Genomic DNA, 27,324 nt, shown 5'->3' on the forward strand with positions numbered 1-27,324 from the left:
TGTTTGTGTACCCTAAAGTATGGGTACTCAATTTGTTCTGGAACACCGATTGTTTGTCACTGTTCTGGGATCCAAATAAGATGTGGTTCTCAATAAGCATTATATGTGGTCCAAATATTTGACACCAGTAGGTTGCTCACTTCTTATATTTTTAAAACTGATGCAAATAAAAGCTGTTTCTCTATGTATGGGCCAGTTCACACCACAGAAGCCCTGTCCGGATGTGTTTGATGCGTTTCTGCATGTGCATTGATGTGTTTTTGATGTGCTTTCAATGCGTTCTAGTGAGTCCCTTCTCCTTTTTTTTTTTTTTTTTGCAAAGTTTCCTAGGTTTTGTTTTTTTATTTTATTTGAATTTTTTTTTTTTATGCATTTAGGTGTATTCTGGTGCGTTTTTAATGCGTTTTGCCACGTCCCTGTGAAGTTCCTTGAAAAAAAATGCAGCATGTTCTACTTTTGTTGACTGTACTGGAAACACACTGCGATGGTGTGAATTTTGTCATTGAAATCCATGTAACCTACTCTCAATGCGTTTTTTGATGCAGAAAAAAAACCACACTGGACTACATGTGGTTTGAACTGGCCCTTATTGTGAAGTTGTTAAAGAGGACCTGAAAAGATCTGCCCAAAAAGGCAGGCAGAGGGCAAAGGACTAGTCACTAGCCCTGCCTGTTCTCTTCCTTCAGCTGATCTTTCACCAACTTAAACTGGCCATAGATGAGTAGTTCTTTTTACATTCAGGCAGCCGGCTGAACAGAAAAAACAGGATTCTCCATCCATAAAAGTGAGGTGGATGAATAAAAGAATCCCCCCCCCAGCTGGACCCGACGTGGTCACAATACACTTGCCCATTTGAAAAAAGTTGATCTACTGATTGACTTCTGTCAAACAGGGACAGCCACACACTGATCAAAATTCAGACAGTCCCTTCTGAACTGAATGAATTTCAATCTGTTATATGACCAGCCTTACAAATCCTTATCCTGCACTGTAACTATATGGAGATAGCCATCATAGTAGAAACAGGGCTTTTGCTTGCTTACTTACATCAAAGGCTCCATCAAGGACAACAGTGAGCAACAAACACAGTGGTGACATCAAATGTAACAAATACCATGAGACTAGCGGTCAGAAGCAGCAGTGCCTTCGATCTCGTACTGCAGATAAACAGTTATGGACACTCACATACCAGGAAGTATACAGATATTTTTTAGGATTTCCAGACAAAAGATACATTTTTCAGGGTGCTGGTTAGGCCCAAATAAAGTTTCTAAATGTACCCGAATGCCTTGTACACACGACCGGTTTTGCCGTCGGAATAAACTCTGAAGGTTTTTCAGACGGAATTCTGCTCAAGCTGTCTTGCATACACACGGTCACACCAAATTCCGACCGTCAAGAACGCAGTGACTTACAACACGTACAATGGGACAACATGTACAACATCTCGTACATACTTCAGAACACGCGCCATTTTTGGTACGTCGGAATAGCATACAAACAAGCGGTTTTCCGATAGGAATTTGTTCTGTAGGAAAAATATAGAACATGTTCTCCATCTAAGTCCGTCTGAATTTTCGACGTAAAAAGTTCAACGGGGCATACACACGGTCGGAATATACGATGAAAAGCTCCCATCTGACATTTTTTGTCGGAAATTCCTCTCGTGTGTACGCGGCATAAAATGCAGCAAATCCTCTTTTTATTTCAGGTCCAGTTCTCTTATTTTGTAATCCTTTTTGCTATTGCGATCTGTCAGTGATAATCTGTATTAGGCACATGCAGTTTTTATTACAAATTAGGCCCTTTGGAGGGAATTTTTAATCCATGGGCAGACAAACTGGAGCAGCTGTGCACAGCAACCAATCGACTTCTAACTTCAGAGTGTTCAGTTAGGGCCCTTTCACACGGGCTGTACATTTTTCAGGCAGACCTGATCGGACGCTCCATTCACCCCTATGGGGCAGCAAATGTCAGCGGTGACATGTGCGCTGACACCCGCTGCTATCCGATCCGATCCTGCCCGTCAAATCCAGACGGATGGTGGTCCTATTTTCCATCCGTCTGGCGGATCGGATGGGATCTCCCCATAGAGGACAGTGGGACTCTGACAGGTCTGTCTCAGCACAGCACAGTAAGTGCTCAGCAGGGATCAGCGGAATGTTCCCAGTCGAGCAAGCAGTGTCCGTCAAACAGATCTGCCCCGTGTAAAAGGGGCCTCAAGCTTTGAAAACGATAGCTGGTAACTGATTGCTTGTCATGCACAGCTGCTCTTGATTCTTCCTGCTCCAAATTTAGTAAATTCCCCTGATGTTTTGTAATAAGCACAACATTGGCATATTTTACATTCAGCTATGCTATGCCATAAGTTTATGAAGCATGTTTGGCAAAAAAAAACTCGCATACCTGAGTAACTATTTAACTATTTAGTAGTGGGGCAGTGGACTGGTCATAAACAGCCAGGATGGCTAGGACAACAGTCAGGAACAGAAGTCTGAGATTCAGTGAGCTGAATAGGTTTACATCATGAAGTTACTGTGTATGTCATGTTGCTATGGTTACCTGCAATATTCATAATGTCACCGTGCTTGAGGCATAAAGATTATTATGGTCTTAGCAGAGATATTTCAAAACAAGCGAACACTGAGATGCGTTCACATTATCCAGCATGATCTGGGGGGGTAAATAAAGTGATTGGGATGGTCCTGTTCTGTGAAGATGTCAAATTTGTACAAGTTACTGTCCACATACTTTCCATCACTGTTTTAGCAAGCCAGTCCTTATTTCTGTAGAAATGAAATAAGGGCTTTTGTTATTGACAAAACTTACGATGGGCTTGGGAAGCTTACTATTTTAAAACAGAACTTCCCCCAAAAGTGAAGTCCCAGCTGGATCTCCCCAGCCTGTCACAGTTTTCCTTGGGGGAAGTGGGGGAGCGAATACCAATTTTTATCAGTACTTACTCTCACTTCTGCAATCCTCACCTAGGCAAGGATGATGATCCTTGCCTTACCTCCTCCCCTCCCGCAGCCTCTTGGGACACACCACATATCCTGGGAGGCTGCAGGACTATTTACAAATCACTGCGCACATTTGTACTTGTGTAGTGGGGAGCCTCAGGAAGTCACAGCCAGCTCCAATATCCAAGATGGTGGTGCCAAGGACCCGCAGCAGTAGGAAGAACTGGCTGCAAGAAGGCAGCACTGGACACCTGGCAATTGCAAGTACCCAATTTATAAAAGTCAGCAGCTACAGCATTTGTAGCAGCTGACTAAAAAAAAACAAAAAAAAAACTGAAGTTTCTCTTTAAGATGCTGATTGGCACGATTTGGGTCTCTACATAAAAAGATCTGTAGCAAGGTTCGCTCCTTGATGTAAAGCAAAAATCCCACTAAAGTAACTTTTAACAAAAAAAAAGTTATATCCTCGTTTGGGAAATTTGTGGCCTTTTAAAAAGATATTTCCTTAATGAGTTTACTACGACACATTACCACAAGAGAAATGTGCAAAACGAATGAGGGTAATAAAATCATTTCCATCTTGAAATTCCTCATCAGCCTATAACAGCCAGTGAGAAACTGTTCCTAGCCTACTTCTTTGGTCATTCACAAAAACATAAACTACATGAAATTCCATTTGGCTGAGATCAGTCAGTACTGAAAACCTTTTTCTGTCCTACCTGCTCTCCAAGTATTAAAACCTTCACACAAGAATCCTGGATTATTTTCAAAGTTCTCACAGAATTGCTTTCCATCTTGCACAGCTCATAAAAAAATATCCTTTGGCCTTCATCATTCAATTGCAACTTTTCACTCCAGACAGGACAAGCCTTAATTTTATATCTACATCCAGGGCTGGACTTTCCATTGGGCTTGACGGGGCTCAAGCCCATGGGCCCCGGCCAATAGGGGGCCCCGCCAGTCCCACCCGTTCCGAAAGCCACCGAGAGCCGCCTCTGTATCTCGGCGACACCATTTTTAAACTGAAAGGCTGTAATGACAAGGCAGCAATGACACTGGATCAAGATTACACTGACAAGTCTGCAAATGACACTGGGGCAAGGCTGCACTGACACTGACAAGGCTGCAGTTTGACACTGATAAGGCTGCATTGATGGGCATTTAAATGTAAGTTTTTTTCCTTAAACTTCCCTCCTAAAAGTTTTTTCCTTAAAATTCCCCCCTAAACTTGGGGTGCGTGTTATACGCAGGCGTGTGTTATACGCCGATAAATAAGGTAATTATCATTTTATCCATTTTTATTGCTTTTATTAATTGTGGACCCAGGACGAATACCAGTACAGTATCCCCCACCTATACGCTTATATATTATCTACTTTTGTGAGTAGCCATTTGGCTGTTTTGTCTTGTCCAGTTAAACAGAAGTTCTTTAATACTGCACTGAGTCTGGCGCACCTTGTCCTTTTCTATTTCTGTTTTATAGAGCTGTGCATATGTATAGAAGGTAGAGCCTGAAAGTGACTCTAGCCCAGGGGCCCCCACCACCCTAAGTCCTGCCCTGTCTACATCCATTATTGATTTAAAACTCTTCTGTTCCCTAACAGGTGCTGCACCTGTCTTTATGTCATTTACCCAAAAAGGCACCAAAAGGAAGCAGCGGTTATGTGTTTTAACCACTTCAGCCCCGGAAGAATTTACCCCCTTCCTGACCAGAGCACTTTTTGTGATTCGGCACTGCGCCGCTTAAACGGACAATTGCGCGGTCATGTAAGGTTGTTCCCAAACAATATTGATGTCCTTTTTTTCCCCACAAATAGAGCTTTCTTTTGGTGGTATTTGATCGCCTCTGGGGTTTTTATTTTTTTGCGCTATAAACAAAAAAAAAGCGACAATTTTGGAAAAAAAAACATTTTTTACTTTTTGCTATAATAAATATCCCCCAAAAATATATAAAAAAAACTATTTTTTTCCTCAGTTTAGGCCGATATGTATTCTTCTACATATTTTTTGGTAAAAAAAAAAAAAAAAAAATCGCAATAAGCGTATATTGATTGGTTTGCGCAAAAGTTATAGCGCCTAAAAAAAAAAAAAAGGGTTGGATTTATAACATTTTTACTATTTTTTTTTTTACTAGTAATGGCGGCGATCTGCAACTTTTATCGTGACTGCGACATTATGGCGGACACATCGGACAATTTTGACACATTTTTGGAACCATTGGCATTAATACAGCGATCAGTGCGATTAAAAATGCATTGATTATTGTAAAAATGTCACTGGCTGTAAATGGGGTTAACACTAAGGGGCGGTGAAGGGGTTAACTGTGTTCCCTGGGAGGTGATTCTAACTGAAGGGGGAGGGGACTAACTAGAGGAAGTGATAGACTAAGGTTCCTAGCTAATAGGAACTCACGATCTGTCACTCCTGTCAGAACAGGGAAGTGTGTGTTTACACACACTCCTCCCTGTTCTGTGGCTCCTGGTCACGATCGCTCATGGCCACGAGCATCGGCACCCCTGCTGTGTATCGGGTGCGCGCGTGCCTGCTATCCAGACCCCACGAGCCAACGTGCAGTCACATGCTTTTGCGCAGGGGAGCCAACCTGCCACAATAAAACTGCAGCGGCTGGTCCGGAAGTGGTTAATCACCTGCCAATGGTCCACATTACCCTGTCCCATCCACTTGCTAAACATGTCAGCAGGCACTTACTGAGCCCACATGTGATGAGGCTAAAAGATTGCAATGAAATCAGCACACACATTACACAAGTGCAAAATAAGGTATTTATAATGATTTTCTATCTATACACAAATGTTTTACCTCTCAATTCCTTTTTAAACTGAATGGGTTCTTTTGTTTTTTTTTTTTTTTTTCTATTTTACTTAAAACTTTTTTACACTGCCCCTTTAATTTTTTTTTTTGATCAACTTTATTGCTATCACAAGGGACAAACAACATCCCTTGTGATAGCATGGGCTGTGACAGTTCCTCTTTATGATGAGATCTGGGGTTCTCTGGCCTCCAAAATCTCTGATGAAACCGAGATCGACCCACGATAATGAGGATGGTTGTGTTTAGTAGGCAAGTGTCAAAAGCTGCTCTGGTTCATAGGTTCAAAAGGAAGGGGAACCATCAAAAAACCCCAGGAACAGGGAGATTTAAACTACTTTTGATTCAATTTTGCACTAGTGTTTGCCTTATCGAGGTCAGTACATGGATGGGGGAGGAGAGATTAAACACCTTATCCTGGAAACTGTAATTGGCAGAACAGGGTAGTCAGGTTCCAGGTTGTATAAACAACCTCCTGGAGTAGAAGGGATTAGAGATGGTCCCTCCAAAGAAATTAAGCATAAGAGTAAGAAAAAAAAAAAAACACATCTCCTAAAATGCATGGATCATGCCTAGAAGAAAGAAAAACATTTTTTTTTTGGTGAATCAGACATAGACAAGATTCTCATGCTGAAGAGGGTGTCTGAAGAGACGTTAGTAAGAGACTGTAATATATCAAGGAAAAAAAAAAAAAAAAAAAAAAACAACAACACTTCCCACAGCATGTAAGCACAGCCTTTGGGATGTATGAAAAAGAGCAGCTGCCAGGTTTCTGGATCACAGAATTCAAGTGTTTGGAGGCCTATAGCCACAAACTCTGAGTGATCCCACTGGTTTTCCCAGGGATTAAGAACAAACTAGCACAGACACAGCAAATGGGAGTATTCCAAGGAGTAATTCATGTCTGTAAGAAAAGGTTTACAGGGAAAAGTGGATAGGAGGGAAATTACCTACTAAGTGGAGAGGAAGAATGTCTCTGGCATCAGATATATAGACACGGATGGACAGGAGTCTTTATAAGTCTAACTATAGATTAGACCAGTGGTTTCCAAACTGTGATTGGTGGGCCGCATGCAATGCTTTGCCTTTATCTGGCCCTTGGGGCACTATTCCACCCATGGACACCAACAATGGGGTATAATCCCTGACACCAACACCAAAGATGGGGCACTATTTCTGACACCAACGGGGAACTATTTATCCCAATGATGCAAATAATGGGGTATTATTCCTTTCCCTGATATCAACAATGGGGCACTATTCTTCATACTAATACCGATGAAAGGGCACTATTCTTCCCACCATACCAATGATGGGACACTATTCAACCTCCTACTGACCACAGGTACTATGTTTTTTTTTTTACTCCCACTGACCACCAAGCCTGAAGCATTGTTTATTCCCACTGAATCCAGGACATTTTCTACCCCCACTGGCCACAATCCGGCCCCCTTAAAGTGTGAAGGACTGTAAACTGGCACTTTGTTTAGAAAGTTTGGAGACTCCTGGATTAGAAAAATGCTAGTGTCGGGAGCGCCTCGTGGAAGCCCCGACTACCAAAATAATCATACCAATACGTCTTGTGCAATGCAGTATGTAAGCCTTTAAGGAAAGGAGTTCCTATATAGGGGTTGTTAGTTTGAAAAGGAGAAGAATACCCATTGTAACGATAAGTGGCAATGGGGTTAAGGAATCTTGTTCTTTTCCAAGTGAGTAGAACGGTGAACAACTAGGGAGCTAAGGAGAAGACAGCAATTAAGAATCATTGTACACCTTCTGGAAAAGGTAAAGAGAAGATTTTTTTTACTTTTTCAGTTGGGGTACGTATCCATAGACTACCCCATCACCTTCATAAGGATGGGTGACCTATTGGTGTGAAGAAGGCTTTTTGAAGTTTCTGTGGGCTTAGAGAGGGAAGGTTTTGCCTTGCCCAACTTGCCTAATCCAGAGTGAGAAAGGGTTTTTTACAGAAGGTTCTCTTTTCAGGAAATTTTAATTATATGAGGGCTGTTCAGTGCTAAGCACAGAGACTAGCATGCACTGCCTCGATATGAAAAAACAGCATATGTTGAGAGGGTAACTTCCTTAGATATTGGAGGAAAGAAATCTCGAGGCACCTCTGCAGTAAAATCTGCACCCCCTTTGGTTTGTGTTGCAACGGGTGCATCAGGCAATTGTATTGTTTGGGCAGAATTATAATCAGGGGAAGGCAAGACAGAAGAGCACTTGTGGTTGATAGCCCTCTTTGATTCAAGAGATGGTGATAGTCTCTAGAATAGATCAGACATGGTGGCTGTGAATTTAGCCTTATTCAAACAGGTTACTTGCAGCACGCCTGTAAGAGAGCTGAAGTTATGGGGTTGGAGCGATGTCGGTGTTAGACCTCAATCCAGATCGAGAGAACAAGTAGTAGCTTGAGAGAAACTTGAAGTTTCTTCTGGGAATTGTGGCAGACTCACTACTGTGTCTTATGTGTTCCAGCTCCGGAATGCCTGTAATCCTCCATTGCCAAGTGAGAGTATTTCTCTACAAGACACTCACAGAATGGATGTGTATTAAAGCGGTTGTATTGCCCGCTTGGTCATTTTTACCTAAAGGAAAGCCTATAAAAAGGTTTAACTGTAGGTAAAATGAATATCTCCTAAACCTGCACGGTTTAGGAGATATTCACACTTCATGCAGCTGCTGACATCAGCTGCACATGCGTGTTGAAGGTCCGGCGACTCATGCTGGAACAGATGACTCCCGCACACGTGCGTGGGAGTGACATCATCGTGGCTCTGGCCACTCACAGCGCCGGAGCCTGCGAACCCAAAAGAAAAAGCAAGGGAACATGTCAGCCCCCCCGGCGGTGACGGAGTGCGCTGCCAGAGCTTTGTTGTAAAGTAAATATTTCATAATATGCTAGTATGCGATGCATACTTGCACCTTATGCTATTGTCTTTCAGGGTTTTTTTGGGGAGGTGGGTTTCGGCGGTTTACTACCGCTTTAAGGATGTTCAGCATGCACAGGATGAAGTTCCAATGGCGGTTTCCTTTTAGAGATGGGTAACAGGTGATTTGGCAAACAATTAGCTTGCATTGTTGGTAGAAAATGGTGGCCACAAGTGCACCACGATGAATGAGTCTTAGGGCTCATGCACACTGCAGCCCAAAGGAGCTCAAAGTGGCTCCTACAGGCTTTTGAGCTCTTTTGAACTCTTATTTTTTCTGCCTAGAAACTCCCCTCCATGTTAGCCAATGTGTCCATGCACATTAGGGTTTTTTCAGGCATATGCTCCTCGGGCAGAAAAAACCTCACCAAACTTGCGTTTTTGAGAGGAGCTAGTGCCCCAAAGAGCTCAAAAGAGCTAAAAAAACATGCAAAAACTTTTGTTCCAGCTTTTTGTTTTGTTTATACAGTGGTTAAGAAAATACTATCTAGGAGGGTTTGTGAAAAAAACGCTTATGCTCAAAAAAGCTTGAAAGAGCTCAATAAAAACACAAGAAAGAGCACAATAAAGAACAAGCTTCTTCAAGCTTTTATAGGCAGAAATAAAAGCTCAAAACGCACCTATTTTTTCAGCTGCAGTGTGCATGAGCTCCTAGAAGCACTATGTCAGTAGCTGGAAAGGGACTTTTCATTGGAAGGTTAAAAAAAGTACCAACCCTGTCCCTGCAGTAAGGGACATTAAATTGGGAAAGTCACCAGGTCCTGATGGCCTGACAGCTCATTATTATAAGAGTCTGTTTCCCTCCCTTGCCCATTATATGGTTAAATTATTTAATGCTCTTGGCTCGTCAGCAATATTAACAAAAGACACTATGTTAGCCCATAATTCGGTAATACCAAAAGAGGGAAAGGATCCAGCCTCTTGTGGAAATTACAGACCGATCTCCTTGCTTAATCTAGATCTTAAACTTTTTTCTAAAATTCTGGCAAACAGGATCCAACAGTATATTCTAAATTTGATACACTTAGATCAAGTGGGATTTGTCCCCACGTGGGAAGCAAGAGATAACACCACAAAAGTCCTGAACCTCCTACAGGTAATGAACAAAACATACACAATGGGGTAGATTTACCAAAACTGGAGCACTCAGAATCTGGTGCAGCTGTCCACGGTAGCCAATCGGCTTCTAACTTCAGCTTGTTCAATTCAGATTTGGCAATAAAACCTGGAAGCTGATTGGTTTCTATGCAGAAGCAAGCTTGATTTTTCTCTCTTCAGCTTTAGTAAATAAACCCCATAGTGTGTTTATAAGCACAGATGCTGAGAAAGCCTTTGACAGGGCGAATTGGAATTTTATGCTGGCAGTCTTACGGTATGGAGGTTTTGGGAGGAAAATGCTGCAATGGATCACTTCTATTTACTCCCATCCAGGGGCCTGAGTACGGGCCAATGGAGTACTATCAGATACCTTCCAAATCTCAAACGGGACACGTCAGGGGTGTCCCTTGTCACCACTCCTCTTTGCCCTGTCACTGGAACCGTTTCTCAGCACAATACGCTTAAATCGGGAAATTACAGGAGTACAGATAGGAGAGGCCCAATATAAAATCTCAGCATATGCAGATGATATGCTGTTTTCGCTCACAAACTCTCTTATTACGATTCCTAACTTAATAAGGGAGTTTGAGAAGAATAGTTCTCTCTCTAATCTTTGTATTAATCTTACTAAGTCGGAAGCAATGGGGGTTAATTGCCCTCAAACATCAATTGAACAACTTAAGCAAAACTTTAAGTTCAAATGGACTGATAAAGCATTTACATACCTGGGTAAACAGCTTTCACCTAACATAGCTAAGATTTTTGAGTTAAATTTTCCCCCATTGCTTCAAAAAGTGAAGATTTTACTGAATAAATGGAAAACGGGTCTCCATTCATGGCTTGGACGCTGTAATATTATTAAGATGAGTATTCTCCCCAAATTTCTTTATCTTTTACAGGCATTACCAATACACATCCCATCTATATTCTTTAAACAGAGCCAGAAGATCATTTTTGATTTTATCTAGGCATATAAACAGCCTCGGCTACAGCGTAATCAATTAACACTTCCTAAGAGATATGGGGGATTAGCAGTGCCAGACTTACGTAAATATTACCAAGCTATACATCTGAGTAGGGTAATAGATTGGAATAGACTTATAGATCTTAAACTTTGGGTACAAATTGAACATGCCCAGTCACCAGTCCCATTGGGAAGAGCCCTTTGGTGCTTTGCCCATCTTCCTAGAGAGCTTACTAAACACCCTTTAATAGGGAACACTGCTAAACTTTGTGCGGCCCTGCTTCCCACTGTTGGTATAATATTGGAGACCTCTTCCCTATACCTGATACTGGGGAACCCCCTGTTTCCCCCCAGGGACTGATGACAAAGCTTTTAGGCACCTATGGGCTGTAAACAAGTGTCCAGTTATATAAAGGCGGGGGCGTGGCTGACAGTCTCGGAGTTGATGGAACAGGAGGGTATGTTTAGACTAAGATTTTGGAGTGCCCTGCAGATCACCCACTTTCTTAGTACTCTGCCAGCTCAGAAACGGTTCACCAGGTCCCCTACCACCTTTGAGAAATTTTGCTCAGAGGCGGGTGCAATGTCCCATACTTTATCGGCCAACTACGAATTACTAATATTACCTACGGAAGCGGATTCTTTGAATTGTATCCGTGAATGGGAATAGGAGCTGGGTAAATCTTTTGATACAATACAGTTACAACATATTCTTAAGTTTACGCACAAATCTTCGATCTGTGCGAAAGTTCAAGAGACTAATTTTAAAATTTTCATTCGGTGGTATAGAACACCAGTGAGATTGAAGAAAATCTTACCTGACTCCTCTGACTTGTGTTGGAGATGTCAGGAAGATAAAGGCACTATGCTACATATTTTTTTGAAAATGCCCCAAATTAAAGAATTTCTGGACAGGGGTCAGACGTATCTTGCAAATTTTTACGGACTATATGATACCAGAAGACCCGGCCTTTTTTCTTCTACACGCATCGTATATACCAGAAAAGGTATATAAGGAATCTATTATTTGTCATCTTTTAGATGCTGCAAAGGCATGTGTTCCTTTGACATGGAAATCACTGCAAGCCCCGACAATAGGGATGTGGTTGCGTAGAGTGAATGAGATTGGCAAACTAGAAGACTGGGTCTTTTCTGCACGAAACCAGCAGGGGCGCTACACCAAGACCTGGTCTGCATGGAATGTTTTTTTGGCCTCGGAGGGGGGAAGTACCCTTCTTGACTAGAATTTGAATAGTTAGGATGGGTATCTAAGGGCTTCATCTCAATTCTTTCCCTGCGTTTGGCGGACACACTTGGGGTTTACCTCCATGGACTGGCTGTTTTTTTTTCTTCTTCTTTTTCTCCTTCCCCTGGTTTTTTTTTTGTTCTTGGTAATATATAAGGGTATAAAATTGTTTGGGACGGGTTCGAGACTATAGGGGAGGCAGTGTAGAGGGTCTTCTACTAATTACATGGTAAAGGTATAGGAGGCAACATATAATGTTCTCCCTTCTTCTTTTTTTTCCCCTCATCTTTTGCGTGGCTTTTAAGGCTGAAGGGGGGAGAGTTATTTCAGCTGAAGACTCAATTCACTGCATGATTGATTTACTGTTATGTTTTAAATATGAGATGTTTAAATTTAATGATGTGTTATGTTTTTCTCCTATGTATGTTCGCGATGTGTCCTATGACTAAATAAATAAAATAATTGGAAAAAAAAAAAAAAGTACCAACAAATTTAAATACGTTACCCATAAGACCGATTCGATAGAGTTATGGAAAACCACTAATGCTGGGTATACATGTACCAAAAGTTGTCTGGTTCCACAGGAACTGGCCAACTTATGGTATTTGTGTACCGCTGTCCGTTAAACAGAATCTGGTCTAACAAATGGCTTCTGTCGAATGGTCAAACTGGAAAACCAGCATTCAATCAGTGCTTGCCAATTGCTGCAAGTGCTGATCAGTGCATTCTGACAGGGTGGGGAGTACAAGGACACAGCGATAGAGATCCCTGTATCAACTTTGCTAATGTTGACGCAGGGATCAGCAAGGTCTTTTGAATACTCAGCAAGTATACCCTGCTTAAGAGTGAAGGTCCACTTACACCTGTGCCCTATGAAACGCGTTTGTGCAAAGCTCATAGTATGTCCTCCAGAATAAAGATGTAGTGTAAACTACAGAGCTATCAAGATGTGTAAGCCAGGAATGCCAAGAGTATAGTGAAATTCTTTCTTACCTTGCCCACATTTCTTGTCCAGTATAGCATCCAGGGTTGACCCATCATAATGTGTCATACTCTCAGGGAGTCTTCAGGGTCTGGGAGTCATAGGGATGGATGATGGCCCTGGACCTGTATAGCACCCTACATCTAGCTACACTTGTTGCACCAAGGTGGGTGCTGCAGGATCCAGTGACCAAAGCAAATTTTACAGTCTATCCCTGAAAGGTATGGGTATGGTTCCCTAGGTGTGCTTGTGGGTCTCCAATCCAGAAACTGCGAATGTGTCAAAAATGCAATAAGCAGTCAGACCTTGATAGATGTGTCTGTTGAAGGAGGTAGTTAAATCTGATGAAAATATAGTAGAAAAAACTTCTTCAAAAGGAGAATGTGTTCATCACCCAAGGATGCCAACAAAAAACTAGAGTCTAATGGTGGTGGGGTATGGGAACACTAGCAGATGACCGAGTGAAGCTTTTGCTAGTGTCCAATCACCTGAAGTTAACAGAATTAAATCCATGGTCTATGAATTACTTCCTGTGTCCTGTACTGTACGATAAAAATATATGGTTTTCCGTTTTTTCATCTATCTTTGCATCTTAGTGCTGCTGGCTACTTCCCGTCTACGTGCGTGCAGTTCAGTGGCACCTACTTTTCATTGTTCTGGACTGGTTTTCTGATGGTGACAAAAGCAGAATATGCCTGCACCATTAACATTTAACATACCCGCTTATAGTTACCAGCTAAACTGGATGTGACAGGAAGACAATGCAGTAGAGTAACTAGTATAAATGAAGTATTGTCACCCAATAGCAGAAAAAAATCTGAACAAGGACCTTCGAGGCAGGATTACTAGGTATCATTATAACAAATGCTGTAAATTAAAAAAAAAATCTAAATTCACTTTAGAAGTTACTTTACTATGTTAAAGCTTGTACATGATTTCGTGATTGGTTTTCTTTATTATAGAAAAGGCAGAGTACAGTTCCATATTAAAGATTCCAAGAGATATCACTGTATCAACATCAATATGCCACTATATTTTGAAAGCAGCTGCAGAGGGAAGAGTGAAATATAAGAATTCATGATGTGCTTTTCAAAGTGCAACTGTCCTTTCCACTCAAAGTGATATTATAGCTGCAGTTTAATCAACTTATAATTTTGCCTTCCTGGGTCCTCTTACTTCCCACTACCATTAACCACTTCCCGTCCGTGCTATAGCCGAAAGATGGCTGCAGCGCGTACTTAATGTGCCGGGAGGGCGTCCCTGGACGTCCTCCCGTGCTTGAGCGGCCTGCGCGCCCCCTGCAGGGTGCACACGGCGTGCTCTGTGATCAGCGAGTCTATGAGACTAGGCTGATCATAGATCGGAGTAAGGGGTCGATCCCGACCCCTTACCACGTGATAAGCTGGCAGCCAATGACAGTTGATCATGTGACGTAAACAGAACCGGTAATCGGATATCTTTTCTCCTCGTGCTGGTAGCGCGAGGAGAAAAAAAAAAGCCAATCACCAGCGGCTGCAAAAGGGACATCGGTCCCAATCGTGGAGAGGCTTCTGTGCCCACCAGCGCCACCTACCAGTACCCACAGTGTCACCCATCAGTGCCCAGTGTCACCCATCAGTGCCTACAGTGCCACCTATAAATGGCCAACCAGTGCATCATAACCAGTGCTGCCTATCAATACCAACTACCAGTGCCACCCATCAGTGCCGTCTTATCTGTGCCTATCAGTGCAGCCTCATCAGCAAATATCAATGAAGGAGAAAAATTACCCGTTTGCAAAATTTTATAACAAACTACGAAACTTTTTTTTTTTTTCAAAAATTTCTCTCTTTTTTTGTTTAGCAAAAAATAAAACCCACAGCTGTGATTAAATACCATGAAAAGAAAGCTCCATTTATGTGAAAAAAATGATAAAAATTTTACTTGAGTACAGTGTAGCATGACCGTGCAATTGTCATTCAAAGTGTGACAGCGCTGAAAGCTGAAAATTGGTCTGGGCAGGATGGGGGTTTAAGTGCCCAGTAAGCAAGAGGTTAACTAATGACGTTTATAAATAAAAACTTTCCATTTTCATGACATACCTTATTTTAGACCCAATGAGGTCATCATCACTAAGTCTCTATGCTTTTTATGCAGTGCAGGCCGATAACGGTTTAGTGTAACACATGTGCGTATACAATAGTCAAATATATTATCAAGTGCCGATGTGATAGAAAAACACATACGTGTTCCGATAAAACAATTTATTATTTTTTTTAAATCGTCACACTTATGTGTTTTGCTATCACATTGTTTGAAACTTGATTGATATTGTACTGTACTGTATATGCACATGCATTATACTAAAGGCACAGTTTATGATACACGATTTTATACTATTGCTGACTGATATGATGTATTGTCATATTGTGGTACTAGAGCCTCGTTTGGGAATTATATCACTGCATAGGTTGCATACAGTATATGTTATATTTAACACACAATTGGTTCACTATATTTTATTTCACTTTTGTCTTGGATTCATCTGTAACTAAAATTTAGAGCGGTCTTTTAAAAAGCTTGTTTAATTTTATGTTGTTTATTGGAACATATGGTAAGCTGCTCTGTCTCTTGATGGTGTTTTGATTGTAAACATGTTTTTTTTCTTCCTTTGCTTATAAAGTATTAGCTGAAGTTTGGCTTCAAATTGCTAGTGTATTTAAATCTGCTAGTACATCTAACACTCCTCACCCCCCAGCTTAACAATGCTACTGTCCAAATGTGCCTCCTGTTCTCTGTCATCCAGAGTAGGGGCACTCTAGTACAGTAGTAGTACTGGCCAAATTGCCAGGTGAAAACAGAGGGAAAAAAGCCTAAAAAAATAAAACTGATGCAGCCACCACATCTAATGATCGGTAAGCTGCAATATATTACATTTTTTGTTTTGGGTTTAATATCACTTTTAAAGTGGTTGTAAATTCAGAAGGTTTTTTATCTTAATGCATTCTATGCATTAAGATAAACACTTCTATGTGCAGCAGCCCCCGCAGCAACCCCTAACACTAGCGTGAGCCATATCTCTCTCAAGCGATGTCCACAAGTGCCTCGGACATCTGGGACTCTCCTCCTGATTGGCTGAGACACAGCAGCAGCGCCACTGGCTTCTGCTGCTGTCAAAGTCAGTTAGCCAATCAGGAGAGAGGGGGCAGGGCCGAACCGGGGCTCCGTGTCTAAATGGACACAGGGAGCTGTGACTCAGCTCGGGTGCCCCCATAGCAAGCTGCTTGCTGTGGGGGCACTGAACAGGAGGGGGGGGGGGGCAGGAAAGCCGAAGAGGGACCTGAGAAGAGGAGGATCTGGGCTGCCCTGTGCAAAACCACTGCACAGAGCAGGTAAGTATAGACATGTTTGTTATTTTTAGAGAGAAAAAAACAAGACTTTACAATCACTTTAAGTCATTATGATGTCACATGGGTGGGTATCTGGTTCTGTATTTTCACTTATCCATTTACAGGCTTTATTGTATTGCAAGTTGTCACTGTCATCTTGAATAAGGGATCCTGCATGGCCCCAAAATGTTGGTCTGTTTTACTGATGTGAAATGGCACTAATAAGTAAGTGTATATGTTTGCAACTGAGTGCTGGTGACATCTCATCGTTCTACTGTGGTTTACAGCGCTGTCACTAAGGTATAACACTGTAAAAAGAGTGCAGTCCTCATCTTTTGATTTATCAAACAGACATGAGACAAAATTTCAAGTCAAGTCTTCTTTACAGATGGTAAACAATGTGCACACATGCAATACTCGCCTGCATTGTGAAATCATCCCTGACTGAACCAACAAATCAGCATGACATCATGGCCTGTAATTTATCATGAATGCTAAACAAAAATGTCAGAAATAAACCTTGCTTGTGGTCTTAAACATAGAAAATTTCTTGACAACTCAACAAATACGGCCTTTGACGTGAAGAAACCTAAAATATTAGGATGCTATCAATGTAAGATTACATTAAAGTTTTAGTGTTTATCATCCTTGTAATTGGTACTTTGCTGTGTTCTATCCCAGCTGTTCTTCCATACACATCCCACGCAAGAGCACAATGACAGGATACAGGTTGCTACAATGTTGTGAAACTTGCAGAACAAAGCATGATCTAAGGGGGAAAAAACTGCATAGCTGGAGGTCTACAGAGCTGCCAGTCAGTACATATGAATCAAACCTATCATACAAATTACAACAGCCTGTGTTAAAGCTGAACAGCTATTTTTAAGCAGAGGCCCTGGAGGTTGAAATGGTGGGTGTTGTAATTTTTTTTTATGTTGCATGATATTTGCACAGTAGTTTATAAAATGCTAATTTTCAGGAAAAAATATCCTTTAATGAATTTAAGTACAAGCAAACACAATATAACATTACATTTTTGGGTAAAATATACAAGATGATGTTACACTGAGTAAATAGATACCTAACATGTCATGCTTTAAAATTGTGTGCGTCCGTGGAACAGCAACAAACTACGGTACCTAAAATCTCCATAGGTGACGCTTTGAAAATCTTGAGCCTGGGTTCACACTAGATGCGGTGAAAATTCTAAAGCGAACGGATTGCGGAGTATATGTTAAGTTAACGACACTCTGAAATCGGTTTGCAAAACGCAGTGGGATTTGCAGAATCGGATCGCATGGGTGTAAACACTGGTCTGATTCTGGTGCGGACAAAGAAGGGTCCTTCAACAGTTTGGTGCAATTTGAGCCATACAAATTAGCTCAAATCGTACCCCAGAGACACCACATGTAATTTGCACAGGAATGTGCTGCAACTCCTTTGCGAATTACACGTGGCGTCTCCCACCTTAGCAGTGTGAACCCAGGCTTACAGGTTACCAGTTTAGATTTACATGGAAGGTCTGGTGCTAGAATTATTGCTCTACCTCTGACTTTCACAACAATACCTCACATGTGTGGTGCAATCACTATTTATATATGCGTACAGCGCCTTCGTGTGCGATCACATTTGTGCGTGTGTGAGCACGGGGGGGGTGGAGGAGCTTTAAAAAAAATTTTTTTCATTCATGTACCTATACCTTTATTTTAATTTTTTTATTGCATTTTTTTTGCTATCACAAGGGATGAGCAACATTCCTTGTGAAAACATGGGCAAGGACAGGTCCTCATTATGGAGAGATCTGGGGTCTATTAGATCTCAGATCTCTCCTCTGCCCTCAAAAGCATCTGATCAAACTAAGATTGGTTTGATGTGATGCTTTACCAGCTAGTAACAGCTTGCAAACAAACAGCCAAAAACCAGAAGTGACAAAACCCTCATCACTTCTAGATTCTGACATAACAGACTGGGAGGAACAATTGCATTCCTCCAACTCTTCCTAGGGCATCCGATGTAACAGACTGCATTGGTATAGAGCTCCCTGGTGGGACAGGAGAGCCCAGTAAAGGTGGGAGGGGGCCCCCCTTTTCGCCGCCTGTAAAAGTGATTGGGCGGCTGCACTCGCTTCACTTTTACACGAAAGCCCATCACCTGCTCTGGAAAATGATACCACGATCATGGCTTCATGGCTGCACCACTCCTGTTCAAGGTCATATATATACCTATATACCTATGGCAGACAGAAAGTGGAGCAATTTCTGTTGTAAGCTGTAATGAGCAGGGCCCTCTGATTCCTAATGTATTAAAGTGTATTGTATTTGTACGGTCTACCCTCAAGTTGTAAAGCGCTGCGTAAACTGTTGGCACTATATAAATCCTGTATAATAATATTTAAAAATGCCCATTACTCTATGGTCGAAACGCAATTGCTCTCAACGGAATGCAAACCACTAACAACTGTTCAGATAGATGTGCCTGCCACTTAAAAGTACAAAGAAATGGCCACTGCCCCCACCTATAACTGGCCTTTGCAGCAAGGAGCACATGGAAGGGCAACGCGTGTCAAACAAAACCAAAGAAAATTCCCAGCTCAACTTACCAACCAATTTGTCCTGTCTAACAGTACGCTTTAAAAACAGGAGTTTCGTTTGCACACATTTGCAAACACATGTGTAAGGTGCAGAGCCACTTCACATACCCCGGTATTATCTGCAGTGCTAGCTCTATACAATTTTGAGAGCCTCCATAGTAGAATCACATGCATAATAATGGATAAATGGCAGGTGAGTGCCCCTGTGCCTTTAAGGAGGGGTGGGCTCCCTCCAGGCTCACCTGCCCTCTATCTATCCATTATTATTATTATTATTATGTGCTTCTACTATGGAGGCTCTCAAAAATGTATGGAGTTAGGACTGCAGATAATACTGGGGTATGTGAAGTGGCTCTGCAGCTTACACATGTATTTGCAAATGTGTACAAACTAAAGCCCTGTTTTTAACGCAAACTGTTAGACAGGATAATTTGGTTGGTTGCAGGATGGTTGGTAAGCAGAGCTGGGAATTTTCTTTGGTTTTGTTTGCCATGTGCCACTAAAAAGGTCTTAGAAACACAAACTGCGTTGTTCCACTCTAATGTGAATGGCTGCACTGCAGTCATATCGATGTGCTTGTTCAGACAAGAGCTTCGGCTTCATCTACATGACTGTACAGGGGCCATACAGAGTGGGCAAAACCACTTTCCCAGGACCAGCTACTGCTGCATTCAGCTGCCCATTGATATAAATAAGAAGATGGGGCTGTACACGGTTATGAGCAGGAGATTGCATAAAGCAACCGCACTGACTTATGCTCCTAATGCAGATAGTGTTTGTTGAGACCATAGCTGCAACTTAGCAGGGGCGTGTCAGTTCTCTGCAAGGAATTCACATTTCCCAGGACAAAGGCTTTGCTTTTTAGCCTAGGGTCACACACATGCTTTATGGGAAACAGCGATCCCTGCACGTTTCCCGCACTACATTGTGTCTGCGATCCGCTGCGGGTGTCAATACAAAGTTAACAACACCCCAGTGCATCGCAAATGCAGTGAGATTTATTTGCCTGCACCGGATCACATGGTACAAAATGACCATTCGATCTGGTTGCAGTGCGGCTCCACAAAAAGGTACTTGCACTTCTTAGATGTAATGTAGTGAGATTTGAGCCCATTCAAAATATCAGCCCAACACGTCACTTTCAATAGTTCATCTCATATATAAATGGCATCCTCTAGGAGTCCCATACAAACTAAGATTAACTGGGACTATAACCCCTTTCACACCGATGTGTGATTTGACCACACACCGCGGGTGTAACGCAATATACCCACGGGTTAGCTGCACTTTCCTATAGAGTTCTATTCTGTCCAGCGGTTTTGGTGCATGGAACATAATGGAACTGCACTACACCTGTGGTGTGGACAAACCACACTGCATCAGTGTGAAAGGGGCCTGCTCTACATATGCAAATGTAAACAGTATGACAATCTGACAGCTACGAACCTGTTTGGGGCAGATTTTTTTTTTTTATAGGAGGGAAATATATATAGTTACATAGTAGGTGAGGTTGAAAAAAGACACAAGTCCATCAAGTCCAACCTATGTGTGTGATTATATGTCAGTATTACATTGTATATCCCTGTATGTTGTGGTCATTCAGGTGCTTATCTATTAGTTCTTTGAAACTATCGATGCTCCCCGCTGAAACCACCGCCTGTGGAAGAGAATTCCACATCCTTGCCGCTCTTATAGTAAAGAACCCTCTACGCCAGGGATATGCAATTAGCGGACCTCCAGCTGTTGCAGAACTACAAGTCCCATGAGGCATAGCAAAACTCCAACAGCCACAAGCATGACACCCAGAGGCAGAGGCATGATGGGATTTGTATTTTTGCAACAGCTGGAGGTCCGCTAATTGCATATTCCTGCTCTACGCAGTTTAAAGTTAAACCTAATTTCTTATTTTAATGAGTGGCCACGTGTATTATTAAACTCCCTTCTGTGGAAAAGTTTTATCCCTATTGTGGGGTCACCGGTATGGTTTTTTAAAAATTGAAATCATATCCCCTCTCATGCGTCTCTTCTCCAGAGAGAATAAGTTCAGTGCTCGCAAACTAATATCCTCCAGTCCCTTTATTAGCTTTGTTGCCCTTCTTTGTACTTGCTCCATCTCCAGTACATCCTTCCCGAGGACTGGTGCCCAGAACTGGACAGCATACTCCAGGTGCGGCCGGACCAAAGTCTTGTAGAGTGGGAGAATTATTGCTTTATCTCTTGAGTTAATCCCCTTTTTATTGCATGCCAATATTCTGTTTGCTTTGTTAGCAGCAGCTTGGCATTCCATGTCATTGCTGAGCCTATCATCTACTAGGACCCCCAGGTCCTTTTCCATCCCAGATTCCCCCAGAGGCCCCCCCCCCCCCCCCCCCCCCCGTGAGTAGATTGCATTCATATTTTTGCCACCCAAATGCATTATTTTACATTTTTCCACATTAAGCCTCATTTGCCATGTAGTTGCCCACCACAATAATTTGTTCAGATCTCCTTGCAAGGTTTCCACATCCTGCAGAGAAGTTATTGCCCTACTTAGCTTAAGAACGTCCGCAAATACAAAGACTGTGAACTGTTTAACCCATCCTCCAGGTTGTTTATGAACAAATTAAATAGGATTGGTCCCAGCACAGAACCCTGGGGGACCCCACTTTCCACCCCTGACCATTCTGAGTACTCCCCATGTATCACTGCCCTCTGAACTCACCCTTGTAGACAGTTTTCAATCGATGTACTCAACCCTATGGTCCATGCCAACGGACCTTACTTTGTACAGTAATTGTTTATGGGGAACTGTGTTAAATGCTTTTGCAAAATCCAGAAACACCACGTCTATGGGCCTTCCTTTATCTAGATGGCAGCTCACCTCATAGAAGGTTAATAGATTGGTTTGGCAAGAACGATTCTTCATGAATCCATGCTGATTACTGCTAATGATATCGTTTTCATTACTAAAATCTTGTATATAGTCCCTTATCCCCTCCAGGAGCTTGCATACTATTGATTGGTGCTACATTGGCTTTTCTCCAATCAGCTGGTACCATTCCAGTTAGGAGACTGTCAGTAAAAACTAGGAACAATGATCTGGCAATTACTTGACTGAGTTCCTTAAGGACCCTCGGGTGCAAGCCATCTGGTCCCAGCGACTTATTAATGTTACGTTTTCCAAGTCTCTAATTCTTCCTCTGTTAGTCATGAGGGTGCTTCCTGTGATGTGTCATGAAGATAAACACTGCAGTTTTGGTTACTAAAGCCCCCTGATTCCCACGTGAAGACTGAGGAGAAGAATAAATTCAATACCCTTATGACTTATATTGGCATGGGGTGGGACCACCCTCCAACATCATCTGGAGGCCCCGCCCCCTTGTGACGGCATTGTCCCCCATCATGCCCCGGGTGGTGACGTCATAAGGAGGCGGGGCCTCTGGATGAGGTCGGTGGGTGGCCCAGTCCCATGCCAATATGTCATTACATAGTTAGCAAGGTTGAATAAAGACACCAGTCCATCCAGTTCAACCTGAGTGAGTGTGGGTGCATGTCTACAATTGTCCCTATCCCTGTACATTGTGTCTCAATAAGATGGTCATCTATTATATTATTATCTAAGGTACTCATATAGCGCCATCAATTTTACACAGTGCTCCACACATACATCGCACACTCACATCGGTCCCTACCCTCAAGGAGCCCACAATACAATGTCCCCAACTCACATTCATATGCTAGGGCCAATTTTGGACAGAAGCCAATTAACCTACCATCATGTCTTTGGAGTGTGGGAGGAAACCGAAGTAAACCCACACATTTTGCACACGGCGGACCCAGCATTACATCGGGACATTGCGTTGAGTCGACATCGGGAGAAGAACACAGGGAGAAGACAGCGGCGCTAACCCAGCAAAACAGCAAGAAGACAGCGGAGAGAGAAGACAGCGCAGAGAGGAGAAGAACCGGAAATGGAGAAGGACCAGCAGAGGCAGAAGGAATCGCCGGAGGAGGGAGAAGAGCCAGAGAGGGAAAAAGGAATTGGAAAAAACGCCGGAGATGCCTTAATAAAATACTTTAAAAACCTGTGTACAGTGTTTGTTTTTGACACCTTTTTTTTTACGTGAATGGGTAGGGGTACAATGTACCCCATACTCATTCACATAGATTAGGGGGTGGAGATCTGGGGCCCCCCCTCTTAAACGGGGCTTCCAGATTCTGATAAGCCCCTGCCCATAGACCCCGACAACCACCAACCAGGGCTGTCAGGAAGAGGCCCTTGTCCTCATCAACATAGGGACAAGGTGCTTTGGGGTGGCACCCACCCCTCCATGTTGAGGGCATGTGGTCTGGTATGGTCCATGAGGGGGGGGAGGCACTGAAGCATAAGGGTTTGGTATAGATTTTGGGGGGACCCCAAGCCATTTTTTTGGGCGCGGGGGGTCCCCTTAAAATCCAAACCAGACCGAAGGGTCTGGTATCGTTCGGGGGGAAACCCCACGCCAATTTTTTTTTCATTTTGGCAGGGGTTCCCCTTCAACATCCTCAGCACACAAGTTGCACTAGAAGTCGGATCATCATGATCCAACTTCTGGTGCGACTTCTATTCAAATTAATGGGCTCCTATAGGGAACCATTGATTTTGAATAGAGGCAGAGAAACGCCTGACGAGGCTTAATGCTCTGTTTACAACGTTAAACCACGTTTAACAGCCTTTACCAGCGTCTGCCGGTTTTAGGACTGCTCTTGAACGCAATTTTTAGGGCGTTCAGACAACAGCCCATAAACGTCCCTGCTGAAAAACATCCAAAAATTTCCATGTGTGCATGGACACATAGGATAACATAGAGGGGAGTTTACGGGCTGTTGAAAAAAATGCCCAAACTCCCAAAAATGTCCGTTTATGAGCTTCAGTGTGCAAGTGTCAAGTGAAAACAAGCAAATAGGTGCTAAACAGACTTCTAAAATGTTTCATGGTATTAAAAATCAGTCAGCATAGATTTAAAGTAAGTAAAGTTAAAAAACTAAAAGCAGGTTCTGCAGAATCGAATGGAATAAAACTTGAATATTAAAATCTCTATAACACTTCATGTAATCAAGGTATAATGTTTACTGTACTTGTACTTTAGCAACATGTCTAAAAGAATATAAAATGCAGAAAAATAGATTCAAAAGGTAACAAAAACATTGCAATACTGTGACCTTTGTAAAGTAGCTCTACAAAATGTAAGGTTTCAAGACACTAGGAAATTGTTCGGTAGACAAAATCCTTACCATTTTTACGTTCTTTAAGAGGGGGCAACTGCTGGACTGATTGCAATGACAGCTCCTGAAAATCATGCGCTACTGCTTCACTTTGAGGACTGGGAACCAGGTGGAGAGAAGATCCCACTTCCTCATCTTGAGTCATTTGATGGTCCATTGTGGTGCAAGATGACGAAGGAAAAGAATGATCTTACTTCGCTTTTTCAACACAAGACTGTGGAAACATAATCAAACGTAAAAATAAATTCAATAAAAAGCTAATGACAATCAAGAAATTCTTTCACATGAAAGTTTTAAAGAACATTGAAAGAATCTTCCTTTTACGCATTCCTTATTACTGGATATTAGTTTAGACATGTTTATAGAGAGTAGATACAAAAATAATACAATTAGGCTAAAAGGCAACCATTTTGCGTGAATAAAGCATTTCATCTTTGTTCCTTATTACACTGTGCACTGACTTCTTTGTCTTGTAAGATCCTATTAATATGTCATCAGAAATTTGTGTCAAATAACAAGGGAAAGAAAGAGGGATTATAAAATAAAAAAACCCAAGCACATTGCTGACCATACAATCGAGAGCATTTATTAAGGAAAAGGACCACAAAATCATATCCTCAGAAAATTGTCCATGCATCATCATCTGAGGCAACCTGTCACAATATACAATTGTATAAATTATTAAAAATGAAGGACGATATGAAACATTTTTCGTTTAAAAAAATTCTCAACATAAAAGTACTACACTGACATAATGTTTTATGGAATAGCAAATGTAACCAGGTGAAACATATCAGTTTTTTTAAGTTAACAGTACTGTAGAAATGCAATTAAGAAGTCACATAATTGATGTAGTAAAATAACCAGAATTATACAATAACTAGAAGATCTACACTTCAGGTAGTTAGAGCGACGTAGATAAGATTAAATGTGGATATTCTGTGAACAAAATTTGAATCCAATTATAAGCAGGGGGGTCATCTTGAATGTAAAACTATTCCTTCTCCCCAAAAAAACCTGTAAGACAAAGGCATAATGAGCTAATATTGTATACTAGCTCATTATCAAAACTCGAAACTGGAAATTGCGTCAATGCGTTTCACCCTCCCACAGGGCGTCAAAGTCCTTGATGACGCCCTGTGGGAGGTCGAAACGCATTGACGCAATTTCCGGTTTCGAGTCCAAATGTAATTTCTGGTTGTCGTGGAATGCACGCCACCAGCGGCATTTTCTATTGTAATCTCTTGCCATTACATGCTTGATTCTACCTACCTTTTAATAAGTACGCATTTTTAATCTGCGCAATAAAACAATTGCCAAACAGTACTTTGACTGATATGATTTGACTGATATCAGTTCATGACTGATATGATATGGGAGATCTTCTTTGCATCCTGAAGTGAATCTGCAATCCCTGGCCAACTTTTTAAGCCTGTCCAACTCCTAGACTGAAAAGCTAGGGGTCCATTCCATCCGGTGAGTGGGGACACAGAAGGGGGTGTGGCACACCTTGAATTTTGGAGCACTACTGCACCTTATCAATTGGAGCACATCGTTCACTATTATATTGACATTTACTCAACGATTAACTGTTTTTGCTTATGTATTTGTTTATTGAAATTTTTTGCACTATTGTGAACGTTGTAATTTATCCTTTCTTTCAGACTGCTGTTATGCCAGAAAGGAACATGGAGATCTCATGTTTCTGCTAAGCAGAAACAGGGATCTCTGTTTTCCTTTAGTCAAAGCACTCCCCCTATAGTTAGAAAGCACACATAGGGAAAACATTCAACCCTTTGATCACCCCTGATGTTAACCCCTTCCCTGCCAGTGTCATTTATACAGTGTCAGTGTATTTTTTTTTTAGCACTGATATTGGTGTCACTGGTCCCCAAAAAGTGTCACTTCGTGTCAGATTTGTCCTCCACAATCCTGCTAAAAATCGCTGATCGCCACTGTTACTAGTAAAAAGATTAAAATAAAATAAAAAGTCCCTAAATCTATCCCATAGACACTATAAAACTTTTGCGCAAATCAATCAATATACGCTTATTGGGATTTTTTTTTACTAAAAATATGTAGCAGAATACATATTGGCCTAAATTGATGAAGACATTTTTTTTAATTTTTTTTATTGGGTATGAAAGTAAAAACTACTTTTTTTTTTCAAAATTGTTGGTCCCTTTTTGTTTATAGGGCAAAAAAATTAAAACCGCAGAGGTGATCAAATACCACTAAAAGAAAGCTCTATTTGTGGGAAAAGGACATACATTTTATTTGGGTACAGTGTTGCACAATCGCGCAATTGTCAGTTAAAGTAATGCAGTGCCATACTGCAAAAAATGGCCTGGTCAGGAGGGGGTAAAACCGTCCGGAGCTGAAGTGGTTAAGCTATATGGCTGCATCAGTGTATGAGCCTTATATGGCTATATGAGTTGCATTGCTAAAAAGCAAATCAGAGTTCATTTTAAAAAATATATATATTCTTTCAAAATTTGGAAAATTTCAGTTGAGAATCCTTTGAAATTTTCATCAAAACACTCAAACTGTATTCATAAAAGTAAAACATGCAGAGAAGCATTTCCTGAAAAAAAGGGGTCCGTGCACACACACATTAAGCTGTTTACATAATTAAGTGGTGCAGAAGGTTAGGAAGTACACAATTAATGTTCCCAATTGAAATATTGTTTCTGAAGCCTATCACACTTTTTTTTTTTTTTTTTTAAGAGTACATAGGGCATGTAATCAGATTTATGTATGCACTGCATAACTGTCTGGAACTACTCTAGTTCACATTAGCATAAATTACATTTTAGGAAGTAGAACCAATTCCTAAAGGGGAGTACACACTATGAGAAAATTGGGCGAACGATTGTCCAGTTTTCCTTGTTTCACAGCAAGTCAGAACAAGGAAAGAAATAATGTACGAAAATTCTAGTACTACGAAGGCTTTTTTTTGTTGTTTAGTGTTTCTGATCATGCACAGTCTTTCGTTTCTGATTTTCTTGTACGGAAATTGTACACATTAAATGAAAATCTTTTGTTCACATACGAGAAACAATTTGGAGTTCGTCCCTTCAGAAATGTTTGTTTACAAAGTCTGAATTGAA

General features: G+C 41.6%; 1 protein-coding gene across 3 annotated transcripts in view; it reads right to left on the reverse strand.

The window, feature by feature from the left end:
- The window catches only part of MRTFB (myocardin related transcription factor B), a 501,337-nt gene that overhangs the window by 248,774 nt on the left and 225,239 nt on the right, over nt 1-27,324 (reverse strand). For all 3 annotated transcript variants that reach the window (XM_073591089.1, XM_073591093.1, XM_073591099.1), the window contains exon 3: nt 24,224-24,428. In XM_073591089.1, the coding sequence (XP_073447190.1) occupies nt 24,224-24,371 (148 nt within the window). In that variant the 5' untranslated portion in view covers nt 24,372-24,428. The remainder of the gene's footprint in view (nt 1-24,223; nt 24,429-27,324) is intronic.

Source organism: Aquarana catesbeiana, linkage group LG06 (genome assembly GCF_042186555.1).
Source record: "Aquarana catesbeiana isolate 2022-GZ linkage group LG06, ASM4218655v1, whole genome shotgun sequence".
NCBI classification, from domain to species: Eukaryota; Metazoa; Chordata; class Amphibia; order Anura; family Ranidae; genus Aquarana; species Aquarana catesbeiana.